Source organism: Botryllus schlosseri, chromosome 14 (assembly GCF_051294905.1).
Source record: "Botryllus schlosseri isolate E-star chromosome 14, Bs_hap1, whole genome shotgun sequence".
Taxonomy (NCBI): Eukaryota; Metazoa; Chordata; class Ascidiacea; order Stolidobranchia; family Styelidae; genus Botryllus; species Botryllus schlosseri.
Genome location: NC_137249.1, coordinates 12,182,647 through 12,206,539, shown reverse-complemented (window position 1 = coordinate 12,206,539; position 23,893 = coordinate 12,182,647). Strand labels below are relative to the sequence as shown.

Below are 23,893 nucleotides of genomic sequence, written 5' to 3'. Positions count from 1 at the left end.
GCCTTAGCGACGACTAAGGTCACATGATGCCACAATGCTGAAGTACATATTGACGTTTTAAAGTCGCCAACTGTACCAACCGGGGTAATCAAATGATATAATGATTCCATGAAACCAATATTTTCCGTCGCTTTGTCAACAATTTCGAGGACGACTTGCAAGGGAATGTGAGCTTACGCATTAACGGTCCAGGTCAGACGGACAATGTATTCGGCGTCCGAGTATTGCTACGTTGATATTAAGCAGAGTGTAAAACGAGTTTCTATACTTTCTAACGATATCACCCCATTAACAAGTTATACAGCAGTAGCCAACACCTCAATTGCACGGATTTGGTTTTTATGATATAATAAGCATATGAAATCAAGATTGAATCCGTGCGCCTGCTACATTTTTACATCAGACAACGGTATCAATTTCACTGATTGGTTAAATAAGCATAATTCGCTGAGTACCTGCATGTAGTGTATTTCGTTCTTGATGTTGTGTGATTGCGGGTCAAGCTTACAGCAGAGAGTCATTAAATATTCACAAACGGAAAGCTGGATATTTCGAGCAGAATTTTATAACAAAGCAAGTAAAATTTTTGAGATTGTCAAGGTGCGTGCTCGTTTAGTGTTGATGGTTTTTATGCTGCCACCGCCATGCATAGAGTAGGCCCGCAGTTGAAATGCAATAGATTTCAACCAAAGATGTTATAATGAAGTTAAAATTGTAATATATGAAAAAGGTTCACAGTGCAGAACCTACCTAGGTTCGTTTGCGAACATGAACCTCTAAATTTCCGAGGTTCACACACAGAACGCGAACGTGAACCTCACGTTCACACCATCCCTACTTGATACCATTGAAAGAGGCTTATTCGATGCTGGACTGCACATCGAATGTCATCACTACCTTCTCAAAGACATGGTATTAGGATTACAGGTTCGTAACAGGATCATCGAAATATATCGAGATATTTCTGAGTATAAACACTTAATGAAGACTAATATCATTATAATAAAGCGATTCTTCCATCGACGATCGGTTTCAAACATAGCCACTGCTGCTGAGACCAACTCAGTATTTCCTACTACTGATAGAAAAGAGTACAGGAGTAAAATTAGATGCGGTAGCAGATACTGTAGATTAGTGTAGAAAGAAGGACTGGAACCGCCCATGCTTATATATATTTCAGGATGAAGTGAATTGTTGTTTGTGCATTCATGGTGTTCTTCGACTGCAATGGTCGTTTAAACAAGGCCGATTTTCTTTATTTTGATTCCGTATCTGCCGCCCTCTAGCACGGCTCATTTTTAGGTTTTTTTAGTACACCGCTCACTACAATGCTACTATCGCTGTCCGGAATTTGAATAAATTGTAAAATGCGAAGGAAAGTCATAATTTATAAACGCAGATCGACAAAGTTCCGTGATTTTATTAGCGAAGCATATATTCTCAAAAATGTGTCGCAATGCAATTGCCACAAATGGTGTCTGAAAGCCCGTATGACTTGGTGAACCATCAACTACTTTGATCTCGTCCTTGCCGGAGAAATCAGTTACACGACTTTGTAACGATCATGAAGCTTTTTACTGTTATTAAGCAGTTAGCTACTAAAGTTCGATTTCATGCAGTGTATGTGTTGTGTAGGACTGAAGGAGTATACAGGAACATGGTTGTCTTCATTTGACTGCAATGGGTGCATACGCTGGTACTCGCCCACGATATATCCAACCTCCTCTGTATCTCAAGCTGTAGGTCAGTGTTTGCCCACCTTTTTTGACTCATCGCCCCCTAAAAGCAGCGGTCCATTAGTAATGGAGCCCTTTTACTTTTTGGAATCCTGAGGTTTTATCTACTTATAGTAATTAGTAAATTATAGTTTTGTTTCTATACTACTTCTACTTCCACAATTTTTGTTGCTGAAATGCTTACTTTTTCTTTTGTGAAGTAAAAAGTAGTTTTAATTGGACACATTTGAATCCCTCTTAAGAGTGAAGAAAGGTTATGCTATTTAGTGAAGGTAGCGGATGGCCCTGTTTTGGTCCAGCCCGCGAGCACCTGTCGGTAGTAATTTAATATGCGGTCCGCGCCGTAATTTTTGTTTTGCTGCAATTTAATTATTGAAAGCACGACGAATAAAAATGCACTCTGTTCTGCTTTTTTCAGATGGCATGCTTCGCAAACTGTATCCCCCAGTGCAAAAGTAGAATCCGCTCATGCAACTGATATTTTTATTATGACCGGCGGTATTTCCATTTTAAATAAAGCTTCAACACGTTATCCAGCGATGCGTTGCTGCGAAGCTGAGAGTATTCATAAACAAGTTGAATTGATGTAACGTAAAGCAAATACACACAATTCAACTCCTTTTCGCCATTCGCTGGATGAGATAGGTAAAGCAGTGAGCTGATTTTCTACCAACTTTGATTATATTAATTGTACTTCAGTTCGGTAAACAGAATTGACTGAACGTTCTAACGTGCATTTTGCCCCGATCGCCCCTTCGTTTTTCGACCCTCCCTGTCTTTGATATCGACGCTGGGGTAGAACCACTGCTGTACAAGAAGACGCTTTGGGCATTAAATGCCGTGTGTGGACTTCATGCGACGTGATGACGTACAGTGAAATTTGAAAACCAACATAAGCATTAAGCATTTTCATAGCAATTAACACAAGTCAGGTTGACGACGGTACGGGGATATTGTGCTAAATCCTATTTCTGTCCTCCTAATATATATCATGTTTCACGAAAATTATCAATTCTATCGACTCAAATCTGCTTTGAATCGGTTACACTCATTTCCAAATATCAGCAGAATTTATCCTGAAGAAATCTTGGATGGGTACAATCTTTCTCGACGAAAGCATCTGCAATCCACATACAAACATTTCGTTATTTTGCTGAAAAACGAATACTGATGGTGCTGGAATTTTCGACTTTTACAAAGTTTCAGCAGCATCCGGAATCGCGACAGCTACTATTATTATAATGCGATATATGGCACAAATTTTGGTATATCTCATAGAAGCTTTACCTGGACCAGCCGAGCAAGGATCCATTGCGAAGCTACAAAATTTAGACGAATTCACCGAACAGTACGAGACATGCATATAGAGAATATTTCGTTATTGCGTGCTACATCTAGTTTCACTTTGTCCTTCCCAATAGGAATCGTAATATCATGTGTTTCGTTACTATCGGGATACATTCAATCGTCATTGTATTGTTCAAAATGCATTCTCCCCCAACAATTGCAATTTCGGCGTCAGCCAACCGCCGTGTCTTTAACCCGTTCGAATTATTGCGCGCTTAGCATCACGAGAACTATGATGTAAAGGCCCCAGGTAAACAGTGTTCTTACTACGTTCGCAATAGAAACCGTTATGACAGTAATCGATCGATATGCAGTTGTGCAAACACGATACTCTTCAACGTACTGAATTCGGTACACTAGCGCAATATTATATCGAGTGATTTATTTAGAGACGAACTGCTGAACGGTTACGAGTCAGAACATTACCCCGTGTATGCATGATATTTGCAACTAGGGTAGAAGTTATCGTGTAAGTAAGTGTACTACGATGACGAAGTCATTTTAAAAAATCAAGCGATATTTTCGTACAGTTGAATCCGCACCGGATAACCCGGACAACCGACTAATAAGCCAAAATGCTCAGGAACGGAACAAAAGTAAAAATGACACGTAAAAACACAGGATAATTCGAACAATATTCCGCTTAATTCGGACACATATTCGCAATTACTATCGTTATATCTCACAATACTTCATTCGTTTTTACACATGAGTGATTGTGGTGAAACTATGACGATCCATGCAGTAACAATTAACAATGGACTCAAATAAGGCCGTGTCAGCCCCAGAGTCGCTTTTAGTTGGGTACAATTGTTTCCATCTTGTAGAACAGATTGGCACAGAAAAGTTCAGCAGAAAAAGTGAAATTGCTCACTAAAGTGAATGAAGAAAAATGTAAAGACGCTTCCGTTACAGTTCGGCAACTAACTGCGCGTTACACAGTGTGTGATTAATGTTTTGATATCGAAATACCATAAAACCAACCCGCATATATAACTATTAAGCATTTTATGCGATCTGTGTCAATTATTGCAGTATAGCACAGCTGCAATTCATGTGTAATGAGAAGTATCGTGTGTTGAATGCGTTGTGTTCCTTTACTCATTACCATGAAACGAACAACTGAACTTCCGCTTGATTCGGCCAAAAGTGAGCGGAACTAAACTGTCCGAATTGTGTGGAGTCGAACGTATTTTAAGCCGATGGATTTTGTTTGGCTTCACACACCTGTGATTATCTGAGATTATTCTTTGAGAAAAGTTACTACCAGTGTGATGAACAGGGTGTTCAGTGCTCAGTACAAATCAAAGAAGTGAAATTCAGCTTTGGAATTATTTAGCCTTGAAAATGCATGATATTTAACATTCGAGCTAGCTAGATTTAGCATCACGTTTACTTCATAATGAAATCTTCGAAGACGTGACTTTGGCGTGACCTTGAAGGCAAGTCAGCGAGAGAGGTTACTGCGTGTCAATGTACGTCGTAAATCCAGTGTTTCGAATATCGTATGATGTGAGCGATAGATTTAACAGTTGAATAACTTTTCTTCAAGTCACGATAGTTGCAAACCTCCAAACCAAAAGTCTCTCACGTCACCAATTGCGTCATTACTTCAAGTCCCCTTTGAAAAACACGGGGATTCACCTAGATACGAGAGAGATGACATGTTTGTTTCGTAATGCAAAGTGAATAGTTATTCTGATTCCAGGTTAGAAGGTGTGTTGACCTGTCGCTTGTGCAGATAGTCAGTGGTACTAAATGTCATTACGCTACATTATTATTCATTTAAGTCACAAACGGTGTGCTAACAACCACCGCTACCGATCATTGTTGATTAATGCTTTGTGGGGTTCAGCTCGTCAGTTGAAAGGCAAGCATTATATTTTCCATTCGACTTGGATATATATATCCTCAAGCCGATTTGTACAGATATTGTTATTACACAGTTGAACATGTTGAGTGGTGACTCCAATGACGATTTCATACGAGAGTGAGTAATGAGGATTGATGAGTCAAGTGCAGGGCAGGCATAGCATCCGCCATACAGAACAATGATCTCTTGCGTGTTGGTATAACAAACCTAACTATCCATTTCAGTTTGTTGTGGTTATATCTATGCTCAGCTGTTCTGTTCACATCTCCACTGTGTACGCACGGTGTTATTCATACCGAAATTCAGTTATTACAACTCAAGTTCAGGTGTGGGGCCACTGTATTCGCCACGTGATTATGAAGATTATCAATGGTTTGATCCGGTTTTGGATCAATACTTTGATGATTATCTCGACCATTCGTGCCGTATTGACAGCAGCGACACCCGTTCATCATGCTGTGGTAAGCTCACAGGAGAGTGCATCAGGTTGTGTTTACTGCATAATTAACCTCTGTCGTTGGTGCTATTGTACCTTTGCCTATATTAGAGATTGCGTACGGATACGTAGTTGAAAATTATAATTGATTTGAATATTCGCCTATTCATAATGCTAATGAAGTTACATGGCAATGATTTAAGCAAAGGACACAGTTAATTGGGGTGCGTTTTTGTAGCACGAAAAAGGTCAACATCTATCAGGATAGATGAAACCTATTTTTCATCAAGTAAAGTTGTAAGAGTATTGGCAGGGCCGTAACAGCACTTCGTCAGCCCCCCCCCAAAACGTTGGCCTTGGGCCCCCCATGGGGTGATAAACATAACTTCTGGGGGGCTTCGCCCCCCAGATGCCCCTTTCGCTGTCCGCTTTTTGACGCTATTTACCATCTACACTGGTTGTCCGTTGGTTGAAACACCTTTTCCCGCCTAGACGCGCGAAGCGCGAAAAATTTCAGTAATTCAAGAATGTAATCGGGCAATATGATCGGGAATTACATATATATTGCTATCAATTTTGATCCTCTCTCTGCTCACGTAATCAGATTTACCGGTAGAGCTGAGCGAGGTCTGTTTTAAAACGTAGGACCGCCCAATAATAATTAGACATCTTCGGGCGTATGCCCGTTGGCAGGAACGAAACAGCACTTCGTCAGCCCCGCCCCCCCACACACACACACAAAAACTTGGGTTTTGGGTTCTCATAGGGTGATAAACCGACCCCTCATCACAGTGTTAGCTTTTGCCAAGAAATTAGCTGCACTGTTTAGTGAGCTAGCTCGAAGCGCAAAAATTTTCGATAATTCATGATACAATCGGCCAATAAGATCGGGAATTGCATATATATTGCTATCAATATCTTGTCCTCTCTGCTCACGATCAGATTTACCGGAAACTGTAGGGCCCGTAAATAATAATTAAACATATTCGGGCGGGCGGACCCGTTGGTATGACTTCGTTACATGATTTTATTTCGTGACCTCCTGTCTGCTATATCAAAAATATAGAATCGCTCAAACGTACTAAACTAAAAGACGCACACGATTTCAAAGTGGTATTTCTTCACTGGCATATCTTTTTTCCTTCTGGATGGTATTTGTCTTCTGAGGTTCAGATTGCCAAGACAGGAACATATGGCCCATGTCATTTTGTCGCCTATGGACAATTAAACCTTTTCGGTCTGCGTAAGGGCAGTCCGTTTCGGACAAGCTTTTCACGCTGCCGATCGTTCTGGCACACTTCTTGGAGTCGCATGTAATAAGTCCTAAATCATTATATGTCTTGGTGCGTAGTGGCGTGTTAATGGCCAACGCCGATAGGTCCATTTATATAAATCTTGCGTGTATTTTCCTGGGGGAAGAGTACCATTTAATGAAGATATCTGGCAGCTTTAAATCGCGCGCAGCGCGAAAAATTTTGGAAAAAATTGCATAAATTTTCAAAAAATACTCTATAATTTATGCTAATTCACGAAATAATTTGGGGCCCCCTTCGAGCTCGGGCCCCCGCCAATTGGGGGGTTTGGGGTGCGGCAGTTACGGTGCTGAGTATTGGTATACGGCCTCCATGGTAATGCCTTGACTATGATAGCACTCTGCTATATCAGAACCGCACACACAATTAAATCATTATATCTTTCGACTCGGTTAGGACACTACGGAGCTGCATCGCATTACTTAAAATTGGTTGCTCGGACTCTCCGATGTACTACGAATGCGTCGTCATAAAAACTGTCGATCACTTTCTGACAACATGCATTAAATATAACATTCATTGATCTTTTTAATAACTTATTGCAATGAGTTGCAGTGGCGTATTTAGGGGGGTAATGGGTGTCCGGTACCCCCCCGTTTCCAAGCCCGAAATCTATTTCCATTGGTCTAATATTTCTTATCGATAATCCCCGTATTGCCGCGCGGCATCATCACGCCATCGATCGAGCAAACAATGCAGTGCAGTGATGCTTTTTTCTCGTATTGTTCTCTCGTCTGCGGTAGCCCGAGAAGCGCATCGTCACTTGGCTCTCTCGCCTCATCTCAACGCTATTATCAAGATACAATACCACTCGCATTAGACGCCATAAAATTTCGCGCGAGTTTATTATCAACAAGCGTTTAGAACGGGGGTGGCCAACCTTTTCAGTCAAATGTTGCGCGAAGCCTGTAGAAAATTTTTACTTTTGATAAATCTATCGCAAATTATTCTGCTGTATTGTAGTGTACTAAGATCTACCAAAATGTGACTGGCTCATGGATCTGCCAATGCGTCGGAAGTGCTATTTTAGTATCACATATCAAGTGTTGCGACCAGACTAATCAAATGTTTGTTTGGTTGGCCTTACAAGTTCACAATCTGTGCAATCCATTTTTGATAATGTTACTAATTTCGGAAATTACCTCGCGGGCCACTCTAAACCTTCTCGCGGGCCAAGCGTTGGCCGGCCCTGGTTTAGAACATGTGTGCTAGGCTTGTATCATTAGAGATAGCAGATCCCTACGGTACCAAAACAGATTGTACTAATCAAATGACCGATATGGAATCTATCATGTGTTGATCAAATTTGCGATGATTTAGTTCGGTTGCTGTCTTGTTTTAACGCGCTTGGCCAGTAGTAAAAACATTGGAAGCTAGGCCGTTCCGTGATTTGCGGCGCGCGATAGTTCTACATCAATGTTCAACGTAATGATGTAATAACGAGAAGTTATAGTCTTAGGGTGGAGCCCAATTTCTCTGCTGAGTAGCGATTCTCTACTCAGCAACGATTTCGTTACTCAACTCACGCCAAAAAGTATACTCACACTCAAATGCGTCCAGATCGGCACTCAAATCTAAGTCAGCGCACCACCAGACTTAAGTGTCAATTTTCACGGTCGAGCAGCCAACTGCAGGCAACACCCGCCAAATACCGTAGTACCGGTACTGTCGTATATAGCTGATATAGGTACACTATTTCGTGATGTGAGGTTCTGCTGAGCGAATGAAATCAGTGGCGCTTGGACGGATGTGGTGTTTATAATTGTATTTGTAATATCTTGTACCCTTTCGACTTCTTGTCGTACGGCATCCCGGTATACCGGAACGGTAACTTTTGCAGTCTCAATGCGCTAGCATCCCCCCCGCCGTCGTCGTTCTTACGGCGACAAAAAAGACCCGACAAAGAGAAAGCACTCACAAGGAATGGAAAGAACTAGAAAGGGACGTGGCTTCAAAAAGATCAACATCGAAAAGTACTGTGACATCGGGCACTCTAGGCCGAGGTGGATGTCAGTATAAAAAAAGATCGCAACTGCGTGTCGTTCGATATCCTCCTATCTGTTCATTACATCGCATTGTGTCTTATCGCATTGTACATTGTGTGTGACTACTTGTTCAGATGAATAATATAGCTTAACGATTATTATTATTACGCATGCTCTTTCCACAATTAAATAGATGAAACATCTTGAAAAGACCCCCAGCATGAACCTCAGCAGATAGAGTTCCAGGTACTATCAGGGTTAGGATGAATTAAGTCGCTATACCTTCAAGCCAGTTTAGACGATAGCAGCAATAAGATATTGGAAATAAGAGATACTGGATATTTAAGGGAGAAAATGTCGGGTGGGTCTAGCTATATCGGGAAATTGAATGGTAGAGGGGCAAAGTGAATGGTTCAAAGAGGAGCTTCAATTGGAAAGAAATCCTGGAAATATGTTAATTTTTCAATTTATTTTCACGATATAGATGCATTCTTTTGTTATTTCAGGCCTGCACTTACGTGTTCGCCTGCTGTGAAACTTATCTTTATATATTTCGAATGGGGTTGTAGCGTCTTGCAAATATACTTCTGTGGGGGATAGGAACGTTCCGGGTATCTTCAAGGATTTATATATTTCTATTGGGTCATCTTCAAAGAGTGTGGATCAGCTGAGCCTATTCATTGCATTTAGATATATCAATGAGAAGTGCGTCTAGTTTTTACGTCAGTGACGAAATAATGACGACAGCGTCGTGTTGTCATGACAAAATCGTTCACGCGTGTCCGGTCGAAGGCGAAAAAAATCTGGCAACGCTATCTTGGAAAACGACGTCTGGAAATCGATACTTAACTGAGTAGAGAGAATTGGCGCGCACTCAACGCTGAGTACCAATCGATTTTTAGTTGAGTGGAGATTCGCATTTAAGCAGTACTTAGTTGAGGAGAAGAATTGGGCTCCACCCTTAGCCTTGACAATTCGCAATTGTCACTTTTGCATTTGCACTGCAAACGCATTTAGGAATGCATTTTGAATGCGAGTCTAAGCCTGCACCGGGCCACTGTTATTCACGTGATGCAATCGCACAAGCTCAAGCGTTAATTGGTCTTTACCAGAGGTCTCAAACACGCGGCCCGCCAGAGCATTTTGTGCGGCCCGCGACGACATTTTAGATTTTTATTAATTTTACAAAATATAAGTGTCACATATATATCTTTTCAGGTTATAAAGTGAAAATTCCCTCATGCTCCGAAAGCCTTAAACCAGTGGTTCCCAACCGGGGAGGAATTCCCTCCTTGGGGGGAATTTTGCAATTTTTAGGGAGGAATTCCACTTTAGAATTGTAACGAATTTCCCAAATTGTTCATGTAGTCAACCAGTTATATCCGAACGTATGCTCCTTATGGCTGTTTTTATTTGATGAAAGTATGTTCAAATGCTATTTGAAATCTCTTTTCCACATACTAATTCCCCCTTGTTTTTTTAAACTAGTTCAGATGTGTTGCAGTTCGCAAGACAATTTTGTAGGCCAGCGACTGCCTCTCAATCAAATATATCCAAACGTCAATACGTCAAAACTCAGTACGTATGGATTGATAAATTACTGTCTTTCAAGGGAAGACTTCATATAAGGATGTTTGCATGCGAATATCTCGAAGCTGAAAGTTCTCAGATGAATGCCTATCGCTATCCTGGAATAAACGAGGGCTTTTGCTGCTTCTGCCCACTAGGAACCAAGTTCGCTGGGGACTGCAAGTAAGATACGATGTATGTTAGTCTCTGCCGTTTGCATGGTGCCGGTCGTAAATCCCTGTAAATGAAGTATCGGCATGAAATTAGTCGTGCTCTTCAAGCTTTTTCGTCGTGGTACACCCTTTTTACTTCTACACTACTCAAAACTCGTACACCCGTGGCACAGATTCCGTAGTAAGCCTAATATAGCATAGAGCCGCATTTTAGCAGAAAGTCGTCATGACCCATCTGGTCTACAAATAGCCTATTCGTGTGAAATTGGCTAATAGGAACTTCAAATGGCAGAGAGCCCATGTGTTGCTCTGCGCCATCACTGACTTCTTGAGATATAGCCTACCTTGCGCATAAAAGTTTCTAATTGTAGAAGCATAACATCCCCGCTTACTATCTATGTATACTCAACTCGCGAGTATAAATGTTAGGAAAATCAACAGGGACACGTCTTCCAGTCGCGCGGAGCGCGATAATTTTTTCATCCTCGTGAATGAATTTCGTCGATAAATCAGTAATTTCACATATTGCTGTCAAATATTCATCCATTCTCAGCGCACGTGATGAGATTACCGGCAGAGCAGATGCAGGAGATGTCATTGAAAATATTGGGCACAAAATTAGTGATGATGCACTTCCGTTTTACATTAAACCCTTTGTTGAATGATGTTGTTTCTTGTCCTCCCATCAGGATTGTCCGTATGGTCAAAATTTATTGGAATCGCCCACACATACCCAAAAAGTCTTCGTTCGTGGTATTTCTTTTTGGGGCGCAATATTTCTCCGATTCGCATTTGTACGGTGGGTTCAGATTGCCAGCACACTATTATATTAAAACGGAAAATTCAAATCACCCTGAATCGCGACAAGGGTGAAGAAAATTTTTAAGTTTAATTGAAATCTCCCAAATATTTGTTAACCATTTCGTTAATTCAAATTGCACATTGACGGCCACTATAATTTGAATACGTGTAGACAGCCGCGTAATTATTGTTTTACGGCTGCATGCGACCGTATGTCCTCAGGTTGGCCACCCCTGGCCTGACCTAATCGAAATAAAGATAAGCAAGGCTGCAACGATCTAACACAGTGATTTTCAAATCGATCCCGAGACTCCCTTGCTGCGCCTCTGCAGTTATGTACACTGCGCTATTTATAAGCATCTCGCAGGAAGTACCAATTCAAAATGTCTGAGCTATCGCGGTGGCTTCCTCGAGAATCATTATAGAGATAGACAGGTATCACAAGCTGAACATATGTTTGATGCTCCCTGTTCTACTGCAAAAGGAGCCAGTAAAAATCAATGAGAAGCAACTGCTTATGACTGCTTCGGAATGGAATTTACCAGCTGCGTACAGTTGATATGAACAAACTGTTCTGAAGCATAATATTTTCTATCTATTGTGATAGCGAGTCATCGGTTATCTGATACACCCCAGTACACCCCATCCGAGTGGTACACCCTTTTAAAATTTTGGTACACCCTGGGGTGTACGATACAGCCGGTTGAAGAGCCCTGAATTAGAGTGTCGATTGATAGTTGACTGTGGCTATTAAAGTGCGTTATTCGAAATACCACTGTATTTATAGCCCTTCTGATCCGAGATCTACTAAGTGTGATAAGTGTGCAGAGGACGAATATACAGATTTTGAACCTCATCTGGAGTTGCAATGCCAGAAGAAAAGACAGCGATGGTGCTTTCCGCCTAAAGTATACGTACCGGGGACAATTACCGAGGCTGACGGGTAGATTTCGAGTATATTATCCCGGTTTTCCGTTGTGTAATCGTTGAAATCAATAGGTGCAAATGCCCAGTTGGTACTGTTGATAATGGAGATAGTTGCGTGGCTGTTGCGACCCCAGTAACGGCAGCTGTGATCACTGATGTTTCAAAAAGAGATTTGGAAGCCAGCGCTGAAAGTGAGATAGAACATGAACTAGTTCAATTTTCTGTTAAATATTTTCTTATTCTTTAGGTAAGCAGATGGTTACAACTGAACCAAACTCATACATCAGCTCGACTGGTAAGTGAAAGTGAACAGTATACTGAATTGGCAGATTGGTCAAAGATAACCATCATATGGTCCATTGTAGATGCGCGTGTTATTCAAAGTCATGGCACTTCGAGTATGAAAACGACAAGTCGCAGGATTACAGCATATAGAATAGATCGCAACATGACAAAAGAAGCAACAGCAACACTAAGTAAGATGCTTTCATTTTACTATTGAGACACGGCAATAAATTGCTTCTGAAATATGCACGCAATTTGTATTATGGGGACAAATGTGTAATTGTAGCCTATGATGAAGTTGAAGAATAAATACTAAAGATTGATATTATGCAGCAACAAGTCACAAGCCACTTCCAAACACGTGTCTGACTGCTGAATTCTTTCGTAGTAAGTATTATCATAACTGTGCCTCGTACTCGTATAGAGCAAGGTTCAATTAACACTACATTTGCGAAAATATAAGAAAACAGTACTTTCCTATGCTGTTGTAGGTCGATGTTCAATGATTTAGCTCATCATATATATATACATATATAATGTAACATAAGGGTGTCAAACTCAACTTGGGTCGCGGGCCGGACTAGTCATATGAATCCAAAATGTTATCTCAAAATCCATGCCCTTGTTTTTCATTTAAATACTTCATTATCAATCCAATATACTCAATAGTATATTACATTATATTGCGGATCATAAGGGTTCCGTATTCGAGTAATACCTATATTCACAAACAACGTATTTAGCAAAAAAAAGAGACGATTGGTACTCAAGTAGAAGTATAACATCGTAAATTTCTATTTAAGTACAGATGTAGATGTAGTGATGACAAAGTAAGTCAAAAAGAAAGTATTACAGACCTATTTTTTCCTAAGAACCTACATTGTGAAGTGGAAGTCTTAAATCATAACCAGTTGAGCAAATACAGTACGAGGAGGCCAAACCTACTTGAGTACTTTTATGAAGTAGAAGTACGTCGTTGATGACAACCTTTGCATTCAACTATGCAAGAACGTCAGAGTTGGATATCTGTCAGCAGCAATGCATATTGCATATTTCTAGTATATTGTACTGGGTTAACTGAATGGTTGTTTTTTAGCGACAATCGTTTGGATTCCCGTCGTTGGCGTCGTATTTTTCTTGTTGGTTGTAGCGGGGATTTCCACAGTCATATACGTTCTCAAATGTAAACGGATAGGATCGACGGACAAACAGACGTCATATGAAGAAGTGCAAAATACCGTAAGTATAATTGCATCTTCTAACATACTCGTTTTCGTCGCCCGCTTTGCACTTGCGATATCACGAGAATGTAATTATCTTGATAACTATCGCATTGATATCAATATGGACCACTAAAAAGGCTGTATTGAAATCTATAGCTAATCTGCACGGTAAACGCTTAACCGAGGAGGATCTCATTTGAGTGATAACTCATTTGAGTGACAAATGAAAATGGTGTTCCATTGTTTGTTTGAATCTTATACAGTCCACGATTCAAGGCATAGGCTCGACTGCTTCGTCATATTTACATTTGGGTATGTAGCTTGCAGCCCGCGAAGTGGTGAGAATTTGAAATTGAGAACAAGTGCGCTAAGATATGGGGCATCTTGTAAAGCGGTCGCACTCCCCATATTTATATAACATTGGTGTTGTTAAAATCGAGCTCCCTGTGGGCATGAAGGCAAATAAGATTTCCCTGCTGGCTGCAACATTAGCACGCAACAGTGTTCACCGCCAGACAATTTGGCCTGTCTAGATCGTAGATACGAGAGAGTAAGACAAGTAAATTTCGTGCTGGATCTGGTGAGAAGTTGTGACAAGCTGTAAGAATCATTGATGTCGCGCCACCATCGTTTTTCATTCTTTACAAAATCACGACCTAGTTATTTACAGAAGCAGCATACAAAGTGCTAGCAGTTAGTGTAGCCTCTAACAGAGTCAGACCTTATGTAGTTTTGTCGATTCTGAATATGCCATGTTCAGCATTTTAAAGAACAATCTTATATCCATTTCAGTCAATGGCGTCATCGTGTGCGAGTGTGGACGGGATGTCTGGTGTCGATTCCCAGTGTATGATCGAAATGGAATGCCGGGACATTGAAGCGAATCGGTATGGATTTCCAATTTTCATGGCCTTACTAGCCTACTACCCTATTTATCAAAGTGATAAATCATAATTTTGGGTATAGCAGAATTGATGGATTAGGTGTTACCATATATCCCCACCATTTCCCTATCGCGACTAGTGGGTGAACTAATGGGGGAAGACTGTATTTACATATGGCATATGTATGACTTCGTATCGAAAATATTTTACTTGACATTCACGCAGCGCGAACATTAGTTTCGTTGGCACTTTAGACATGGTATCCTATGTTTTTCTAGCGATATTTCAGTAGTAGTAGTAGCAGTGAGCAGTGAAACCCCATCTAGGACTAGCCGCTCTAGCGTCTGTATTGACTATTTACTACACGCGACATTTCAAGAACACCATTCACTTTTCGTTATTCAAGTCTAGGCGACTATCGTCTCATCGATGCTGATATATCATAGAATCTATGACCCACTTTGCGTTTTCTCTGATTTAGTGTCCCATGATGCATATAATTGAAAATAGGTCAGACCAGAGCGATCGGAAACCTGATGTGGTTTATTTGGCTACTACAATCATCAGATCCCAGACCTTCCAGGCGTAACCTGTAGTCGTAGTGGCTTCTCTCCCTCTCATTTCCATTTCTTTTGTACAGCTCGTCAACTACGAATGAAGGAAGAACTTTTAGCAGTGCGGCAGTACCTTTGATGGACGATTCCCAGCAAGTTCACTCCGAAAATGCTGAAGTGCAAAATGAAATCTTTGCGCCGTCTTCAGGTTAGTTTATGATATGTTAAAATTGAAAGCCCTAGTGTGGGGTAACGATAGCAATCTAATGACATCAAACACAATCGCGTCATATCAAAACGATGAATAACAACATTTCACCAATTTCCGTATCGATAACCAGGATAGTATGTAGCTCACGTATAGCTTAGTCAGAATGGTCACTACACCAGCATACATATTCTCTAACCTAATACCACACTTCCTACCTAAGTGTTGGAGGTGTATCTAGGCTCCTCCTCTCCATCTCATCCGTGTAAGCCTAGAAGTGGGCCGTGCTTCAAGTCGGCATCTGCAGAATAAAAATGAAGAAGAATTGGCCTGGTGTGAATGACCATAAGTAGTCGACAAACACCATGAATTACCACAAGCAACAACATATTCTCTAATAGCATTTTTCTACGCGGCGATAGAATTCTGGGAACTGCTTGTGACTACGGCGACAGTCTCGGCGGAAATTTGGCTTATTCACACGCTTCTGGAATTATGCGAGTGGAGCAACGGACATTTTGTGCAATCCGCGATTGATTATTGTCGAATTCTATAGATTCGTGCCGCAAATTCTATGCTTAGAATGATTTGACCCTTCCTCGTTTTTGTTCATAATTACGTCCCAGACTGCCGGAGTCCTCTGTTAAGTTTTCAACGGTCGACTCCATACAATAGCTAAAATATATACTGATATAACCATTCCCAGGCGACAGCAAAATATCCCGGGAACAAGATACATTCCCGACAACAGAAGAGAGAGAAGACATTCGAAAGAAAGCAGAAAAAATTCCCAAGGAAGAAAACGAGCGTTTTGGTCAGTACGTCAGCTAGCATATATAGACTGTCATTTTGCTCTTCTTAGTCAATAAATACGGATTGTATATGATAGCTTCAGTGACATTAAGACGGTGCACTGTACGGTACGGTGCACTCTTGCCCGTGATTTCAAATAGGCCTAATTGGCGTCGTGAGGGCATTATATTCTCGTGTCATCAATTCGTGGATGGAGTTTACACCTTCATCCATTCAGGCCACGACCAAAGCAACGGACGGTCTCAACACAGTCACAAGTCAGACACTTGTTGCAGACGTTTCACGCGTGGTCCTGTGCTCTTTCATTTATGTTTTAGTAGATTGCTTGTACTGAGTGCAATCCGCACTTAGTGCCGATCCTGTGTCTATTATAGCTATTATAGAAATTACACTGTTTTCTGGCAATCGTTCGTTAGTTCTGGCGACTGGTTTCGAAATTTGGAGGCTCTTCGTGGCTCATCGGGTCAATTTCTAAATCTACTAATTAAATTCATACGAATCAGTATTCTGAGTCATACTCATACATATCGCAACTAGCTTAAAGATTTGTTCGATATGGTTGGATCCTGTGATACGACCATACTTGCGATTTCGAGGCTTTCAGGATGAAAATAAAAAGTATCGAATTATAATTCTAGTTGATAATATAATTCGAATTCGTAATCGTAATGAATGGGGTGTCACGATATGTTCCACACCGCGAATTTAATGTTTTGATGTTACATCACATCACGCGACTACTGTAATAACAAGAGTATATCTCTTCCAGCATGCGCCGTCGCGTCAAAACTGGGCTTAAAGTGTCAGCGAGAGGATATATTGCCGCTGTTTCGTGACATCTGTGGGATCGACGATGAGATAGCCTTGAGCGACCTTGCTCGGGACGAGAAGTCGACGAAGGAATTTCTTTATAAGTCTATGCTGCATGCGATAAAGCGCATCGGGCCTGAGAATTTGTCTCCAATTTTTCTGTTGGATAGGGTCTCCGTTCTGGGTTATAAACTATATACTGAAGTTATCAAAGAAGAAATAGAGCGATATTCGAAAGGTAACTTCGGATCGTAACACAGTTCGCTGCAATGACTCTATACGTTGAACTATTTTTTTCATATTACGCTTTTTGCGAAATCTTTGTTTGTATAGATAGACAGGGCATAAGTATGGCATGAAACGAAATTTCGGTACGGCATGGAAATTTTATAAATATGTTCACGATAATTAGGTAACCTATATCACAGAAATTTGACACAACGATGTTGCGGCATTCACAAATGGATAATTATATCCGAAATGATTAGAATATAACCACCGCCGGATTTCCAAACATCAAAAATAGAATTGCATCTGATATTTCGGGCAACTAAGAATGCATGGAAATTTCAACAAATGTGACATGGAGGAGTGATTTAATTGTATGGAAGATTTTAAGTATGGGATGAGTGGCCTCGGTATGGATTGTGGGAATTTTCCTTTCTACGCCATCTAATACCATGCCTATATTTATGTCGTGATGTTATGTTTCACACAGTCTCTGCTTATTTCATCAGCTATTTTTCGTTACACAGGATTGCTGCAATATATATAGTTATTTTATGTGAATTTACCTATGCTGCGTCCCACAAAACTTACACCACCTCACTTTATTCATCGTACGACGTACATGTCTTTTTACTATACGCTCTTTATAACAATTTGTAGATCGAGTGCGAATGGCGTTTACTAATATATTTCGTGTGTAGTTTTTCGCACCGATGTGACATCATTGTTTTTCATAAAGGTTTTATGATCTTTTATGATTATTATTATTGATATTTATTCGGAAGATGGAATGAGTGGCGCCTTTCACCGCTATGTCTTGTGCGCCACGACATTAATCAATTATAATGTGACAACAATTCAAATAAAATCGGTCACAACTCGGAACATAATCTACCACGTATTTCGAAATGCTTGGTTCTGTTGGTAGGTCGACAAGGCGAACGGAAATGTTCATACAAATACAAGCACGGCGTAGGAACGTTCCATGAAATTCAGGCGAATGAAACTTCATGATAATATGTTCGACTGTCTCAGGTCGACAGGCGCTACAATGTAATGATGGTGTGATACCAATTTTAGACAAGTAGGCTACGTGTTCAATTTGCAATATCCTGAGAGCAATCGAAATAATATTCGGTTTCTTAGCCGACTTTGCGGCGCTGGTATACTATAATGCAGGGATTGACGAAAGAGTTAAGAGAGTTGAGATCCTTTATCTTCTTCGAGGTAAAGCTGATTCCAAATTGTTGTGCAATATTTGAGCATGACTTGTTTTGCTGCAGTTCTTGTCAAGACTGCATTTGCAGGATTCCGTCCTTCAGACTACTTTGCTAATTTGTCAGTTTATCTGCCGTCTCATTGCCCTTAATATCGATGTTGTGGTACTATCCAGACGAAGATAATTTGTATTTTCTGGAATTCAAGCTCAAGCAAATTAATTGAAATTTCATACGCATCCTTCAAAAACGTGCTTGTGGCAGTGTTGTGATCAAGTCACTACCTTCGAGTCGCGAGTCATTGAACATTTTGACTCGAGTCAAGTCAAGTCACTAGATTTTTGGAGGTGACTCGAGTCAAGTCAAGTCAAGTCACAATTCAAGTCAAGTTGCCTTTTCGAAGTATGACGCATGATTAGGCCATTGCATTTTGCTAGCTGTCTGAAATACAGATTGAGTGGTCATTGATTCTCAACCGATGAGCGAATATAGAGTTAAATATACATGCAAGAAGGCGCTGTATCATTCACATATATGTAGAACTGTTAAACTACGTAAGTAATTGCATAGCCTCAGTTTATAGTTACCAGCCAAAATAAAGAATAGAGAAACGAATTGATAAGATGCAATACATTAACCATTTATAAATTAACATGATACAATTCGAGCCTGCGCCAATGGTTGAGGACTATATAAACTATATTCGAATTCAATTTCAATAAAACAAGAGGTTTGGTGAAGGTGTGAGAACAGAAATATACATTTTACTATTAAATTACTTTACTACTAGTTTACGACAAAGTAGGCGGTAAGATTCGATCACTTCGTTTGCGGTCAATTTATTTGTGAGAGAACAATGGAGGGCTCAGCAAAACGTACGATCCTTAAATGAATGGTCGCTCTCATGGGTTACACCAGCGTTTCGAGAACAATCCGAACATATGAAAGATGCAGATTTTTATCGACACCGATTACTTGATGACTTGAAATTGACTCGTGAATTTTGCTCCGAGTCACGAGTCAATCCACATTCCTGATACGCCAAGTCAAGTCATTTTAGCAAAGTGTCTCGAGTCAAGTCAAGTCATACGAAAAATGTGACAGGAGTCGTCCCAACACTGGCTTGTGGTAGATGTTGCAATGCACTTCCACATTCGGACAGTTCAATACTTCTTGACATTTGAGCCGTTTTCTAAAATTCGCGAAAGTGCCTCGGAGATAGCAGTTCGTTCATTTGTGAAGCTTGACGAATAAAAATAACGACACGACGTTTGGAACGTGCATTGAGTATCCCGCTCCGAGCTCGTTAAGGGTGACTGGGGGCAAAGCCCCCCTCATAAGTTTGGTTTAGCACCCCACAGGAGGCCCAAGATCAATGTTTGTCTTTTGGAGTCTGACGAAGTGCTGTTTCGGCACTGAACTAGTTATAATAAATTTATTGCAGCACACTGCGTCTTGAAATCTGGAAGCGTGGGTCTATACCACTTTGAGAGTGACAGCTATTTATACAGTAGACCCGATTTGTAGTTCTGACTAGAATGATTAATATCCTTGTTTTCAAGAGCCACAGAATACAATGTCATCGAATCGGCGTGTGCACATTGGGCTCAAATCCGATAGGTATGAGTCCTTGCCCAACAGTTATATGAAGAAAACTTTGATTTGATCCCAAATATAGCGCATACGATCGTTATTTAGTCGAGTGGTCATCAAGCGCGATTAAAGCGCGAAATATTTCCAATAGTCAAGTCTAGTCCAGACCCGAAAAAAATCGACCGCACTGGGGCCTCTATCGCATCGTATTTATTACAGTGCTAAAAATATGGGAGGGCGCCAAACCATGAAAACTTCCGAAAATTGGGCGCTGGGAGAAAAAAGGTTAAGAATCACCCACATGCTGGAACATGTCGCGATGTGACATATCTTAATACATACATATGTACAGCACAAGGAATATAAGCGGAGTAATATCAGAATTATTGAGATTTATGCTTGACTATTAGCCGTGATGTTGGCGCTAGTAAAATTATATGGGCATGTGCTCTTCAGAGAAACAATCTATAAATGTCTATCACCAGCGTGACACAAGATATATCCTTATGTGACGGGTGTCCAATGTCCGTGCGTCTGCAGGTATCTTCTTCCCGGTCTTCAGAAGCGGCCTTAAGCCAGGGTTGTAACCAAGTCACAAGGCTCCGAGTCACAAGTCAATCTCACTTTTATATTTTTGACTCGAGTCAAGTCGAGTCATTTTCAATTCCCACCGAGTCAAGTCCGAGTCCAAGTCAGCGAACAGAGGATCGAGTCCGAGTCATGGTATTATGACTCGAGTCCGAGTCCAAGTCATTGTGTTGACTGCTCAGTTTCCAGTTAAAGTCTTCCTAAACCCACTTTTTTAACTCTGTTTGGTGACATTGAATGGTTCGAATTTATAATATATCAATTGTCCTCATTTTTAGCAGTTTCTGGTCGCATTTTCAGGCACCAGTACCAACAAACGAAATCCCAATAGTGTGTTGGCTTCGAAATTACAATGAAATGTCGGTCTTGGCCGTCTGAATCTCGAGTCAATGACTTGCTTCGAGTCATGCGCAATGACTCGAGTCCAAGTCGAGTCAATACACAGATTGACTCGAGTCGAGTCGAGTTATTTTCGTATTTTGAGAAAATGACTCGAGTCGAGTCGAGTCATCCGAAAATCGTGACTCGAGTCGGACTCGAGTCGAGTCATGACTCGAGTCAATACAACCTTTCCTTAAGCGGCTTAGTCTTATCTAATATCCAGTATTTTAACATATATATATACATAAATTGACTAGGACTATTCATATTTGATGTATTTGGGCTCCAATGAAAGCCGCCAGAAGGTCATAGCTTGGAACCGCGGAATGCGCCTCTAAGAGCCGCGGTTGAGAATTACTGATTTTAACGTTTATATTACTCGTCACCAATTGGTGCAGTGATTTTGTATTTCATTGTACCAATCTGTTTCACCTTTCAGAGGTTTCATATTCTATCTTCTATTTGGCTGATGACTCCTAAGAGATAATACAGTTACTGATGTAGTTTAGCATTTTGACATATATGTGAGCCTTAAAATGCCCCCTTGAATGCATAATTAACTCGATATTCGTTTCTCGATTCAGAATTAATAGCGACTCGAGCTGTAGTTCCGCTAGGGTTGCATTTAAAACAAAAATCAATTTAAAACAAACATGTTTACAACAAGGCCCTTGTTTAAGACATGTTTTTTATTGTTTTTAGCGATGACGTCACAGTGGATTGACATTGACAATTGAAAATATAGGATAAATACGGCTCTTTCGACGAAAATCGCTTCCGGCCACTGTCATAAACAGACCAAAATATATTTAACCAGGACTACATCGTTATGCAGCATTTTTACGGTCAGCAGTAATCATCATCAGAACATCCATTCCGTACCAATGATCTATATCTACATTCTACATGTTAAAACTGTTGAACCGACGACGATTTCGCGGTTTCCAGTCACCCCACATCGTATATGTCCACTATTATAGGTGCAAATCGCCCGTAGGCTTATACTACATGTTTTTTCGGTCGTATTCACACAATTACGGCATAATTAGACAACGTTTGTGTACTATTCCTCACTATTCCTTATCTGTACTTTACATCATTAGTTGATTGATTCACGTTGATTACGCTCACTCTCCTTACGTAGTGCTGCGAGTGGGCAATGTGATGTCAGTTGCTTTAGGTGTTGGGTCTTGCGTTGTCGTATTTGAACTGTTCCTATACTGTGTATCTCATTTGTCGTCTGTTACAGAATAAGTTTAATAAAGCCTATCTCTAGGTCAGAACAATTTATTAAACTTATTCTTACGGCTTCAATGGACAAGGTTCTGAAACCTCAACGTCTCGACGTCGAGCCAGGCTCGGAGACTGCTGCTGATGAGTTCAAACATTGGCTTAAAACGTTCAACGACTACTTGGAGGCGTTAGCAGCCGCTGAATTACATCCAGACAAACTGAAGGTGCTAACAAATCTGATATCATTTCAAGTCTTCCGCAACAGCGGATATTGATGATTATGACCGTGCCATTGGTGTTCTGAAAGAGCTCTACGTGAAGCAGAAGAACACCATTGCGGCTAGGCATGAATTACTGACTTGCAAACAACTGCCTGGCGAAGCTATAGACAGTTTTGTCATTCGACTGAAGTCACTCAGCAAAGACTGCGGGTGTCAGGCAGTTTCAGCTGAACAATATCGGTTGGAGCTGATTCGCGATGCCTTGATCGCTGGATTGCAATCACCGTCAATTCGCCAGAGACTTCTAGAAGAAAGCGCGTTGACTTTCGGCGATGCCTTCAAGAAGGCACGTGCAATGGAAATCGCTTCCCGGGATTCCAAAGCCTACCAACCGACTTCATCATGTGCCACAAGACTGCATGCGCCGAGACAACAAGGCGGGGGTGAGACTCATAGTGAAGATGGCAGCGGTCGCCGAAATCCAATCTCTTCGAAACGGCCTTGCTTCTTTTGTGGAGACGCTATGCATCCTCGCATGAATTGCCCGGCAAAAGATGCCGTATGCAGATATTGTTATATCACTGGCCATTATTCAAAGGTGTGTCAATCTCGCCTACGAAACCTTCCACGAATCAATACGGAAACCGCCTCGATACAAGGTCCCGTACCTCCCAGCAGAGGAGAAATAGAATTTAACCCGAAAACAACTCTATCAGCTACTGATCGGTCTAGAGTACTATGCGATGTCAAGGTTGATAATTTGGACGCAACTTCATTGATGGATACTGGTTCAGGGGAATGTTTCATGGATCAAAAATTTGCCGACAAATATCGAGAAAAGTTGAAGATCCAGCCAATCGTTGGCGAGGTCACGCTAGCGGAAACTTCTATACGCATGCCGATTGAAGGTCAGTGCCTCGCTCGCCTCACCGTGGGGAATAACGACTATCGAAATGTTTCGTTTCACATACTGAAGAACTTGGCAACTGACGTCATCATCGGTGAAAGAATTTTCAAGGAACACGAAAGCGTCACATTCACGTTTTCAGGACGACGGCCTCCGCTCACCCTGAATGCCTTATCAAAAATGGCAGTTCCTTATCCGAAACCATTCAGTCACCTTAGCAAGGATTGCCGCCCTGTTGCGGACAAACAACGGAGATACTCACGGGCAGATCTCGCCTTTATCGCAGAAGAAACGCAACGTCTACTTGCTGACAATCTTATCGAGCCAAGTAATTCGCCCTGGAGAGCTCAGGTTCTCGTCGTCAAAAACGAACACTCTACCAAACGACGAATGGTCATTGATTACAGCAGGACAATTAACAGATTCACTCAACTCGACGCTTGTCCTCTGCCACGCATCGAGGACATTGTGAATAAGCTTGCTCAGTATAAGATATTCACAACAGTTGACTTGAAATCGGCATATCATCAACTCGAACTGGATCCGCGTGACCGAGAATTTACTGCCTTCCAGTCAGGAAGCGAGTTG

The 23,893-nt window shown here is 41.1% G+C and overlaps 1 protein-coding gene across 1 annotated transcript; it reads left to right on the top strand.

The window, feature by feature from the left end:
* Positions 1-4,981: 4,981 nt before the first annotated feature.
* On the top strand, positions 4,982-18,055 carry LOC145455665 (uncharacterized). The gene is made up of 10 exons (XM_080333646.1): positions 4,982-5,417; positions 10,303-10,442; positions 12,021-12,176; positions 12,233-12,351; positions 12,408-12,455; positions 13,542-13,684; positions 14,461-14,555; positions 15,193-15,314; positions 16,021-16,128; positions 16,897-18,055. The coding sequence occupies exons 1-10, from the start codon at positions 5,199-5,201 to the stop codon at positions 17,190-17,192; spliced, it is 1,446 nt and encodes a 481-aa protein (XP_080189772.1). The 5' UTR covers positions 4,982-5,198; the 3' UTR covers positions 17,193-18,055.
* The last annotated feature ends 5,838 nt before the right edge of the window (positions 18,056-23,893 follow it).

Bases quoted from the DNA above. Each gene is read 5' to 3' on its own strand.
- LOC145455665 (XM_080333646.1), top strand. From the start codon at position 5,199: ATGCTCAGCTGTTCTGTTCACATCTCCACTGTGTACGCACGGTGTTAT. The intron at 5,418-10,302 runs GTAAGCTCACAG...CTGTCTTTCAAG, and splicing joins CACCCGTTCATCATGCTGTG to GGAAGACTTCATATAAGGAT. The intron at 14,556-15,192 runs GTATGGATTTCC...TCTTTTGTACAG, and splicing joins CGGGACATTGAAGCGAATCG to CTCGTCAACTACGAATGAAG.